At 39.8% G+C, this 12723-nt stretch overlaps 1 protein-coding gene across 2 annotated transcripts; it reads right to left on the bottom strand.

The window, feature by feature from the left end:
- Positions 1 to 1982: 1982 nt before the first annotated feature.
- LOC121262824 (glutamate receptor 2.8-like) lies at positions 1983 to 12403 on the bottom strand. Of its 2 annotated transcripts, XM_041165450.1 has the most exons (6): positions 12065 to 12231; positions 5042 to 6316; positions 4591 to 4903; positions 4074 to 4504; positions 3521 to 3822; positions 1983 to 2386 (listed from the first exon to the last, which is right to left on the bottom strand). In XM_041165450.1, the coding sequence occupies exons 1-6, from the start codon at positions 12089 to 12091 to the stop codon at positions 2131 to 2133; spliced, it is 2604 nt and encodes an 867-aa protein (XP_041021384.1). In that variant the 5' UTR covers positions 12092 to 12231; the 3' UTR covers positions 1983 to 2130. The 2 variants fall into 2 exon arrangements, with proteins under 2 accessions (XP_041021384.1, XP_041021383.1); XM_041165449.1 differs by lacking the exon at positions 1983 to 2386 and having other exon boundaries at positions 3366 to 3822; positions 4074 to 4483; positions 5042 to 6348; positions 12065 to 12403.
- Positions 12404 to 12723: the final 320 nt, after the last annotated feature.

Here is a 12723-nt window from a genome sequence, read left to right as displayed (position 1 = left end):
CACATTTCTTCGGTCTTCTTTCAACAATCATCTCTTCTTCCTCGAGGAACAACGAATGCGAAGGAATCGAAACCCCGTTAAAGTTTTTGAGAACTTAGGTCGGGAAGTAGTGGGTGATGCCACACTGGTCAACCTCACCATCCTCAGCGAGGAACAACGACGAGGAAGAGGACGACCCGAAAGAAGATGGTCTCTTGGGGCCACCTAGGAATTGGCTCAAGAACTGGAAGGGTTTGACGATGGTGCCAAAGAAAACAAAACGGAAGAGATTGGAGAAGGGGTTGAGGGATTTGTTGTCGGAGGAGGAAGGAGAGGGAGTGGAACCGACGGGAGACAACCTAGCAGCGACTGAGAGCCTTGATGTGGCCGATCTTGTTGAAGACAAGGAAGAGGAGGGAGTTGGGTAATCGGTCGAAGTGGGTTTGATTTTGAGATTGAGATGGAGAGAGTGGGTTAGGCGCAGATCTGGGAGATGATAAGGCATGGGTTTGATTTAGAGATTGAGATGGAGATTTGGGAGAGAGAAAGAGAGATGAGAAACCAACCCAAAATACATAAAAAAAAGAAGTAATTGTTCGGTTTTACAGGAGATAGAATTGTGGACTTGGTGGAGGAAACACCTCAGGGAAGAAGAGAGGATCATTGAAAGAAGACAAAGACGAAATGTGGGGGAATAAAATATTAGAAAAGGGGAATAGAGGGTAATAAAATATTAAAAATGGAAATAGAATATTAGAAATGTCAGCTGCGAGAAGCGAATGAATAAAAAATAAATAAAAATGCTACAGTAGACTGTACACGTCAAGCGAGACTCAAAATTAGTGTCTAATAATAGTGGCTGTAGCATTTTCCTTTACCTAAATTATAAAAATGCCATAAGTTATTTAGCTCCTATAAACATACCGGTGAAATGTATATTTCGACCGAAATTTGGAGTACGGACTTGTACCGGCCAAAACAACCTGGTACAGCTGATATTTGATCTGAAACGAAACGCAACCCTCTCTTGTACCGGCTATTGCTCCGGTACAGTATATTTCGACCGCACCGGCCGGTATAATATGAAATTCAAAACTTTGGATCTAACTGCCTATCTCTTGCTACCACCGTTGAGACCATGCCTATGGACCACCGATTCAATAGAACAAAACAATCCTATGTTTAGAGAATTGAAGAAGAGAATAAAAGCTTGTCGTGTCTTCCATTGCATTGTAATTGGCTAGATTGTTAGCAAGCACGTTACTTTTTCTGTAGACATGATTGCTTTTAAAAGGAGCTTGGATCTTGTCATGTAAAATATCATCACAAATATATTTAGAGTAATTCCAATGGGAGAACAATCTTTATTAATCCATTAATTAACATAATAAGAGAATCGATCACAACAATTAAATCAGAAATAATCAATTTATAGTATAAAGTTAAATCAATTTTTGGAGCAAACAATTCCACAAAAGTGTTAGTACTATCTGTACCCAAAAGAAGAAAAAAGAAAGATAAACCTATAATAATATAACAATTATAAGAACGTAAAATACCATCACAACCAACATTTTTAAAGTTACACATTTGGAACATTGTCAATGTCCAACTTGATGTTTCCTAGAAGTATGAAAAACAGTTCTTTTTCTTTTTTATTGCATAAAAAATAGAGGTAGAAAATTGATTAGAAGCTAAAGAGAAAGCCGAAGCGACACACGAAATTTGAAAAATAAGAAAAATAGAGGCCCCAAATCTAAAATATTAAACCCGATTTTTTATACAGGGTTGAGGCTCAAACCTGATTCTTTCATTTGGAGACTAGGCTTTATGCCATCTAGTCCAAAGGACCTTGGCGAACAATCAATAAATTGAGACTTATAATAAATTTGGGAGATAATTAGTTATGATGTAGCACATTTTAAGTAATTTTATATATCTTAAATGTATTATGTAACAAGCGTGACTGAGTTAACAAAATCGAAAATAAATAAAAGAATACATTTTTCAAATTAGAAGTATGTCAAAAAAGTTTTTGGGAGAACATAGGAGTGGTAGCTAATAAACCACAAAACAATCTTAGGGGAAAAAGTTCGTCTCTTTACATTTCTTTTTTCATATATTTAACATTAAAAGCAAAAAAACCAAGACCTATTTTAAATTTGGTACGTCCTCATGCAAAGATGTAATCTCACTACGCCGAGAAGGAAAACTCGTAGGAGGAGGACTTTCATCCCTGTCGCTTACAACGTCGAAATTCCTGGAGTGGTTCTCCATATTATGACGAAATTCTATTACGTCAGGACTTGATATAGCATGTACCGTGGATGTATGTCTTTCAATATTGGGATGTGAAGAGGGATCTTCTTTCTGGTCAAAATACTTGGCCATTTCAATCAACTTGGACCTTCTTTCTGGTCAAAATACTCTAGCAATCCAAATGAAAAGCTAGAGTCAGTTATGGCCAAACCACTTAAGGATCAAGCATTTGCTACTCCCGATAAGGTGGCTGAACTCGTTCAGAAGGTATGTCACGCACTTTTTATTGATTTTATAATAGCTCGATCAATAGTAATGCGAAGCACTTTCTGAATGAGGAACATTCTCTAAAACAATTTCCTCATTTCCTTGGCCACAAGCAGGGGTTTTTAAATAAATTATGGCGTCGTCCTCATTTTCGCTTTGCAAATGGGAATTATATTAAACACGAGGGTGCTGGAATGCTGCATGAAAAATTCTTTTCAACATGTACACATACATGATAAATCTCATATAAAAGTATCATCTTAACCCAGTTTGAGGTTTTTTAATGTTAATTTAACACTTTCGAACAGGTAGGTGCTGCTATTCAACAAGAGTTTCCAACGGTAATGGCAAAGATGAAGCTTTATCTGCAGAATCCGTCAACCCGAACAATCCTTTACAAACCAATCAAGTTATCACATGACATAATTGTCAACTTAATGATCATCCAAATCTGTGTCTGTGAGTCTGTTCGTTATGATTTATGCTGTTTTTTCTTATTCTTGCAAACAATGCAAATTAAAGAATATATTATTTTTTGATAAGTGGGAGGAGGAACAGGAGTTTTTTGTAATCTAGAGCACTATGGTTTATTTTTTTCCCCTATTTGGGTAATGCAGGACAAACATTGTGGAAGCCCATGTACAAGTACAATCCTTGCTAAAAGCAGAATATTCTGCTGAAGAGATAGAAAGCACCATCAATATGGCGTCTATACAGGATCTGCAAGCACAACTTGATAATCTGCTGTAAGGTGCTTGGGAAGCCCAATGACTTGATGACAAATCTTTCCCTCAACCAGAAGACATTGATAATACAGAACGGTATTAGATTTCATGGATCCACGATGTTACTGGTCGGAATTTCATGAGTGGTTCTCCATATGATCAAATATTAGGTTGAAGGTTCAATTACTCTAGGACCTGCAATGGGATGTGCCATGGATGTATTTCTTTCAATGAGATGTGAAGAGGGATCTCTCCGGTCAAAATGCTTTGCCATTTCAATCAACTTGGACCAAAAGGTGCTCTCAGGATTGCTGTTGCTCAAAGTTGGCCAATGTGAGCCAAAGAACTTGAAGAAGCAAACCAAGAGTGAGATCAAGGAAACGGTTCCGGTGATGATGAAGAGGCCGCCGAAGCTGTGCAGACTGAGACTAGGACTATTTGATGAGATTGAGGCGCTTGGATCTTGACAATTAGTACTACCACGACTTGAAAAGTAGGTCCGCTCAATTGCTCCCAATTTTTCTGTGTCTTGAGTGACATTCAAGATTGCCCTAGAAATGTATGGGACTAAAGGAGATCCTAGAGGGAAGGCCTGAAGAAACACACGAGAAAGACTACAATATTTAAAAGAAATAAGTAAAACAATAGACAAAATGACTTTTATAATGGGAATGATATCTATGTTCTAAGTTTGCTGCAGATTTATGTAACATATAGAGGGAATCACCAAGAGTTACACTATAATAATGACACTTAAGGCATTATACTCATAATCATAATAAACTTGAGAGAGAGAGAGAGAGAGAGAGAGAGAGAGAGAGAGAGAGAGAGAGAGAGACTCACAAAGCCAAATCCATCAGACTTATAGGTCGGACCAACCATAGTGTACCCGGAGCAGTACTTTGCAAGGAAGAGCTTAATGTAAGGAATTTCATCAAAGACAGCAGCAACCCCACCATTTTGGGTTCCTTTTGACAATGCTTCATGATACTCCTCATGGGTGCTAAAAGGCTTCAACTTGGACCGATCAAAGTTTAACTGTTTTATTAGAAGCCCTTCAACATAGGAATTGTTTTGATATCCAACAAAATAACCATTCTTTTTTATCTCTTTTACGTCAACAAAGGTAGGCTGCAATCTCTGTACAGTTAACATTGAGGCTAAACTTGCGGTATAACTCTGTGTCAGGATGAGTACCAAAAAAATCCATACGATCATCACAAATCTCGACCAATTGCTTAGCAGTTTCTCCCCTGTTTCCATTAAACTATTATCTATAGACACATGTACTAATTTAAGCATATTGAATTGGGAGGAAAAAAAAAAAAGCAAATCTTTTTATAGGGTTGAAGATATTTACTGTGAGCAAAGACTAGTGTTGAGAAGGAGAACCAGAAAATCATGCCAAGATGTTGATCTGGCGGGCCTCTGAACTCTCTATTTATTCGATGTTCAAGAACCCATATCACTAAACCCGTAAAGACAAATGCCGCAAATGTTGTCACCCACAAATCCAAGCTTAGTGGCTTTAAGAAAATCCAAAACTTGTTCTTCTCATCATCCTTCACCGGAACCACCATTGACACCCCTGATTCAGAGTAAGGCAAAGTGAAATCAACATATAAAGAGCGATTGGCTACAATTGTTGTGGCTCCCACAACAGCATCATAATTCTGCATTCAGAAAGTGAGAAAAAGATGGTTATTAATCCATAATCACTACTTTGGGAGCAATATTCTCCCTCTCACATGACAATGATTGCCACCATTCTTACTAATTAGCACAAATACTCGGCCAGAAAATAAAATCACCTGAAGTTTTATTTGGTAAATAAGTTCATCGATTGTCCCAGCACTCTGCCTATCTTTATTCATGAAGGGAATATACTCAAAAGAAAGTGGGAATGGTAATGCCTTGAGTACTGCAATGAACACGTCATGGGAGAACCCTGATATGATAGGCTTATCAGTACGAGGATCCCATTCCACTTTCAGAAATTCATCAAAACCTCGTTTCACTGGAACCCCAATCCTCAACTTTGGAGGCTGCTCTGTTGTGTCTCCTGGCCAGATTGGTTGCTTCAGGCTGTCCTTTGAAATTGAGTTTGCTACTTCACTATTGTCGTCCAATTCTTGGGAAAGTCCTCTCTGTCTGGTCCAGTATCCGATAACTCTCTCTGTTTTTCCAATGACATTGAGTATTTCAAAGGCTGAAGGTTCCAACTGTCCTTTAACCAATTGAAATTTCCCGCTCAGGCCTTGAAATTTAGTAGTTAGAATTGTATCACGAAGCGTTGGACCAATTTCAGAAATGCCTAAAGCTGCAAGATCCACGTTACTTTGGCTAGCATTTTTCTTTAAGAAATTAGAATGCACGATGCCGGCCTTCTCCACTGCTATAGCCAAAGCGAAAACTGTATCATATGCCCATAAACCAAAGAGGTTTCCAGTAATCTTAATGTTTGGTTTGCTAGAGGTTAAATTTCTTTTCAATCTTCTTTTGAAGTCTTTAAAATGTTTCGATCTGGGTATATATGGCCGCAGTCCCAGTACACCTTGCATCGAGTCCTTAACCTTTGAGCCTATACGATCTTCCAAATCTGATAACCCTTCAGTGAAGATCCATGCAAACCCTCCCCTCAACATTCCAGCATTATTTGCAAGTACAAAGAGCTTCGAGCCAAGAAAAGCAGTCATGTGCACAAGAAATATTCTGGTATGATCTTCCTTTAACTTACTTATCTCCTTGGCGATTTCATTATTATTGGAAGATGGAGGAATTACACTTCTGTAAGGCACCCGAGTGTCAATCTCTAAAAAAGCGTCCATTAAATATGGAATCAAACCATTTCCATAATCTGTATCTTCATAAATAAGGACAATTTCCCGCCAACCATAGGCCTGAACAATGGCTGTTATGGCTTTCACTTGTGCGGAGTCATCTTGGGCTGTGCGTATGAAAAAGGGGTTTTGGACAGGAGAAAGAGAGGGACTTGTGGCTGAGAAGGAAAGGATGGGAACCTGAGCTTTCCGGCCTAGTTCAATGACAAACCTAGCTTGTGCTGAGCTTTGAGGTCCTATGATGGCCTGCACTTCATCATTCTTCATTAATTCCAGTGCTGTATTTCAGTATTGGAGTCCATATATTAGAGGGTAAAGCGTTTTAATGAAGATGTTCAATAAGTATAAGAACAGAGCAACAATAATAAACTTTATCAGTATCATTCACTTATTAAGAAAAACATGGGTCCATCTATGGGGAGGTAACGGAGTTTCTCAGTTACAAACTGACACTGTTACAGTATGCTTAGAATTATTCCTTAATGTGAATTGATGCTGAAGGCAAAAACCTGAGCTCGTGATGCAGAAGGCAAAAACCTGAAACCAGTTCTGAATTTGAACAAAAGCAGATGATATTCAGAAACTCGTATTACGTATATCGGTAGGATAATGGTGCACGTGGCAGTCCCTTCCCACCTGTGGTACCTCCGGTAGAACAGCAGAAACCAGTTTGTCAAGTTTGCTTTTAAAACAGGTCTCACTGCCGATCTCTTGCTACCACCGTTTTGACCATGCCTACCGACGAGAGAAAATCTAACTTTGGTTGTCTTCATCAGTAGTACGTACGCCCCACAAAATCTCATGTCTTGAAGTGGGTGTTACTGATCAACATATTAAAAAATCCTATAGTTTTTCATGCATCTTTGTTCCACGTGAATGTTTTCTTTTTTCTCTCCAAAGTTTTCCCTCCCCCTGGCTTCGCCCATGAATGGCTCGCTGGAAGGACGGTGTGATGAAGTTTGAAAAATATAAAAACAGAAATTCCTTTGTTCCTGTCGGGAAGAATTTTCCTTATATTTATTCAATTGAATTGTACCAAATATATATACAAGCAGGCTGGAACTATTCTAGGAAAGAAGCTAAAAATAAGCCTAACGTTTACAAGGCATTTACACAGATTTGACTAACTGTTATATACAGAATTTTAGCCTAGAATCAGGATGATAAATCATGAGCTTGATTTGAGGGATTTTCCTTGATACGCCCCCGCAAGATGGAGCTGCCATCGGCTAAACCAATCTTGTTCTTGAGGAAATCCATCCGTTGTCGGGACAATGGTTTTGTCAATAAATCCGCAAGCTGATTTTGAGTGTTGACATGTTGAACATTGAGAACACCCTTTTGAGCCATGTCACGAACAAAGTGTAGATCGATCTGAATATGCTTCATCTTAGAGTGCTGAATGGGATTGAAAGTGAGATGGGTTGCCCCTAAATTATCACATAACAGTTTCGGTGAAACTGTCATTGGTAGCTCAAGTTCCTTGAATAGTGAGAGTAGCCACACAGTTTCAGAGGCTGCATTAGCAAGAGATCTATATTCGGCTTCAGTTGACGACCTTGCTACAGCTCTTTGTTTTTTTGAACTCCAAGATATGGGATTTGCTCCAAGGAAACTTATATATGCTGAGGTAGATGTACAGTCATCAAAATTTCCTGCCCAATCAGCATCTGAAAAAGTTGTGAGGTCAAAAGTAGAGTTTGCTTTAATGTGAATGCCATGGAAGATTGTTTGTTTCAAGTAACGAAGAAGCATCTTCGCAGCTGCCCAGTGAGTCACTGTGGGTTTATGCATAAATTGTGATAATTTATTGACTGAGAAACAAATATCCGGACGGGTGAGAGACAAGTATTGGAGACCTCCAATAACACTACGAAATTCAGTGCTGTCAAATGAGATTGTACCATCAACCAGCTTCAAGGTTGAGCTTGTGGACAGCGGTGTAGACACCTCTTTGGCACCCAGCATGTTGGTTTTGGAGAGGAGGTCCCGAATATATTTGTGCTGTGATAGAAAGAGACCTGATCGCGTAGGAATTACTTCCATGCCCAAGAAGAAATGAAGTTGACCCATATCCTTTAAAGAGAATTGAACTCTAAGTTGGGCAATTACATGAGATAAGAAATCCATATTGCTGCCAGCGAGTACCAAATCATCAACATATACCAATAAATAACATAGAACAGAATTTTTTTGGTATATAAATAAGGAGAAGTCAGATTTTGAATTTTGAAAGCCAAGACCCATGATAGCCAACTTGAGTGCCGAGTACCAAGCGCGATGAGTCTGTTTTAAACCATAGATGGCCTTGTTTAACCTGCAAACATGATTTGGTCTAGAGATGTCTTTGAAGCCTGGGGGTTGGACCATATAAACAGTTTCTGTCAACTTGCCATGCAAGAAGGCATTGTTGACATCAAGTTGCCTCAATGGCCATCCCTTCATCACAGCAACTGTTAGTACAGTTCGAATGGTAGTGGGCTTTACTACCGGGCTAAAGGTTTCTTTGTAGTCCAATCCTGGACGTTGGTGATAACCTTTAGCGACAAGTCTCGCTTTAAAACAATCTATTGACCCATCAGCTTTCCTTTTCACACGGAAGACCTATTTGCATCCCACGGGATTACAATTTGTTGGTGGAGGTACTAAAGTCCATGTGTCATGGTGCATAAGAGCTGTAAGCTCTTCGGACATGGCCATTCTCTAGTGTGATTCACGAAGAGCGTGTCCCACACAACTCGGTTCAATAGTTTCGGGAAGGGGGTGCTTTGTGGTGGAGTTAAGCTGTTTGGGTTTATGGATATTGTTCATTGACCGAGTGGTCATGGAATGGGTTCGGGAAATTGGTTGGGCAAGTGGGTCGCATGGAGCGGAGATGGAATCGGTGTGCAAAGCAGTATCATTTTGGACAGAAAAATCAAGTGAATGTGATGTGGAATTTTCGGAATCATGCGATGACAATAAGTTAGGGCTAGAATGAACAATTTCCAGATTTTGGGAATTAGAAAAGGAAGGAAGAGAGGTGTTACCTGGAGGTGATGCAAAGGAGTTATCCCTGGCCGGAGTCACTGGTGGAGGTTGCGAAACCGATCAAGCGGCCGCATTTATGGGTGGAGCACTTGCCGAAGACGACGATGGCACGGGATGCGCAGAAGGGGCATTTTGGTTTTCGTTGAAAAGGACATGCCTTGAGTGGTATATTCTGTTGGTGGTTGGGTCAAGGCATTTGTATGCATTTCGGGCCGAAGAGTAGCCCACGAAAATACAAGGAACGGACTTGGGTTGGAGTTTGTTGGTATTATAAGGCCGTGTATGAGGGAAGCATAAACAACCAAATTTTTTTAATTTGAGATAATTTGGTGATTGTTTAAACAATGCTTCAAATGGAGATTTGTGATGTAAAAGAGGTGTTGGTTAACGGTTTATAAGGTAAGCCGCAGTGGAAAAAGCATGGGGCCAATATTTTAAGGATAATGAGGCATCATGTAATAAAGTGAGACCCGTTTCCACAAGATAACGGTGACGACGCTCGGAAACACCATTTTGTTGTGGTGTATGAGGGGCGGTGGTATAATGACTGATTCCATGAATAAAAAAATATTTTTTTAAGGCTACAAATTCACCACCATTATCCGAGTAAATGGTTTTGATTTTTGATTGAAACCGTGTTTCCACAAGGTGTTTAAATTGTGAAAAAATTGTGCTAACACCAGATTTGGTTTCCATAGGATAAAACCAAATATATTTTGTGAAATGGTCAACAAAAATCAAATAATAGCGGGATCCATCAATTCCAATTGAGTTGGAAGGTCCCCAAACATCAGTGTAAATGAGGTCAAGATGCGCATGACTTTGAAGACTATTTTGCCGAAATGGTTGTTTGTGAGCTTTATTGATGGAACAAGAAGTACAAAGAGAGGGAACATGATTTTCTTTTATTATTGGAAGAGAAAAAGAGTTGACAAGCTGATGAACCATTTTCTGAGACGGATGTCCAAGGCGTTTGTGCCACCCATCAACGGAGGTCCGTTCATGCAGGTTAGCAACCATTGTTTGAGAAGATCGCACCATGGACTCCGGGAGGGTGTAAACACCATTTTCACATGCACCTTTGAGTAGAACCGCCCCAGTGATCAGATCCTTAACAAGAAAAAAGGAAGGGTGAAACTCAATAAAAACACGATTTTGTGTGGTAAAATGATGGACAGAAATGAGATTTTTTTAAATATTGGGAACACAAAGCGTATCATTTAAATGAAAAGTATGTGTGGGTGAGTGAAGAACCAAGGAACCGATGTGAGAGACACGCAAACCTGAACCATCACCGATTATAACCTCGTCAGTGCCATCATATTCGGAATGAACTGATAAATTGGTCAAATCACCAATGATGTTGTGAGAGGCCGCCGAGTCAATGAGCCATTTTGTGTCTTGGGCTGGAGCAGTGGAGACACAATTTGCCGTTGCTACAGAAAATTGGACCTTGGGGCAGAATTTAGCAGTATGGCCCATCTGTTCACAAGTTGGCATTTTGGTGTGTACCTGCGCTGGCCATTGGACTTGGGCTTTCGGGTGTCACGTGAGCCATTTGTGTTGCGAGACTGGGCCGAGGAGTTAGAAGATTGGCCTCCATTATTACGGTCTGAGCCATTCGGCTTTGAGAAACCCTTAGAATTAAAGCCTCCAGATGAAGAACCAGTACTTGTTCGTCGATGGGAGTAATTTGCGGAAGCAACCAGTTGCTGGGAAGTAGCTTCAAGGCGGCGCAGGTAAGCATCGTGACCGATAAGGAGATCATGTAACTCCTCGAAGGTAAGTGGGCGTTTCGGTGCGCGAATGGGAGCTGCAATCTCACGGAAATCAGCGCCCAAGCCATTGAGAATGTAGAGCGTTAGATCATCTTCAGAAATGGAATGATCAATGAGAGAGATTTCATCTGCAAGAGTTTTGACAGTGTGCAGGTACTCTTGAACCGATTGATTTCCCTTCTTTATCAGAGTCAATTCCTCTTTGAGTTGCATAGCCCTAGTTCGGGATTTGCTGGCATACATTGTGTGTAATTTTTGCCAAGCTTCCTTGAGGTTTTTGAGATGGAAATGAATGGTGTAATTGTAGTGGTTGTGGAGGCCAAACTAGCTGAGAGGATAAGTTTATCTTGTCTTATCCAGTGGGTTCGTTGAGGGGTAGAAATGGAGGAATCATTGGAGAGAGGGCAGGGTTTATCTCCAGTAACATAATCAAGGAGATTATACCCAATAAGCAAAGCCTCGAACTGGGCACGCCATTAAGGAAAAGTGGATGGAGTGAGTTTTTCATTGATCTGTGAGGTGATATTGAGAGCAATAAGAGGAATTTCTGTGGGGGATGGTGGGTTTGAGATCGGGTTATGAGTGTGTTCAGAGGTGGGGATCGAATTCTCGTTAGAGGACGGCTCTCCTGATACCATGATGAAGTTTGAAAAATATAAAAACAGAAATTCCTTTGTTGCTGTCGGGAAGAATTTTCCTTATATTTATTCAATTGAATTGTACCAAATATATATACAAGCAGGCTGGAACTATTCTAGGAAAGAAGCTAAAAATAAGCCTAACGTTTACAAGACATTTACACAGATTTGACTAATTGTTATATACAGAATTTTAGCCTAGAATCAGGATGATAAATCATGAGCTTGATTTGAGGGATTTTCCTTGATACGGTGTTCTGGTTTTATAGAAAAATATGAGGAAAAAAGGAAAGAAAAGAGAGAGAGAAGGTTGGGAAGACTTTGACCTAGAGAGAGAGAGAGGAGAAGAGACGCTAGCTGAAGGAAAGTCAGAAACGGTTTCGTGGAGAATTGCTTTCGATTTGTGAAACGAAAACACATTACTGTTAGCTGCAGTTACTACCAACTGATTCATCATGCAGAATGAGATCTCCCTAACTCTATCATTCTTTTCACTGCTGTGCTTAAATGTGTGTGCGTATGTGCAGTTGTGAAAACTTTTAACGTACCTGCAGATGCTGCGGCAATGACATCATTTCCAGAATCCTTGGTCAAAAGAGCAAGCCTGGTGTTATAATCATCATTGGCAGCGTAGAAATCTGAGAGTGCCATGGACATGCAATGCTCTGCCACTCTTCCCACCGGGGAGTTCAAATCAAGAACCACGCCCACTGGTATCACCTCCTTTGCTGCCATCGATGGCTCACCACGGAGAGTCAGCAAGAGAACAGAGAGGAAATAAAGGAGGTGTTTCTGGCTCGCCATTGTCAAGCCAAGGCTGCTTACTAGATTATTACATGAATGGTCTGATGCCGTTGTCTTGGATGATGCAGCAAAGTTGTAGAGATGATTGATTAACTAGGACCCAGCAATGTCCTTTTTATGAAGTATCTCTATCTATAATGCTTTTTCCGAGCAATTATAGTGCATAACTTTTACCGAATAATGTCGAGTATATTTAAAAAAAAAAAAAAAAGAATAATGTCGAGTAATATCAACATCTTATATCAATCATTTAAATAAAAATTCTATTTGGATATATTTCGTAGAAGTATGAAAGATCACTTTATATGTGAGATTCACAAAACTAATTTTACCATCTTAATTCACTACTATTTATAAAAAATTCAACTCATCTCAACTTAATTCAATATACAAACAAAATCTT

This window comes from Juglans microcarpa x Juglans regia, chromosome 4S, assembly GCF_004785595.1.
Source record: "Juglans microcarpa x Juglans regia isolate MS1-56 chromosome 4S, Jm3101_v1.0, whole genome shotgun sequence".
Taxonomy (NCBI): domain Eukaryota; kingdom Viridiplantae; phylum Streptophyta; class Magnoliopsida; order Fagales; family Juglandaceae; genus Juglans; species Juglans microcarpa x Juglans regia.
Note: the sequence above shows the minus strand (reverse complement) of the source record. Positions and strands in the feature narration are given on the sequence as shown.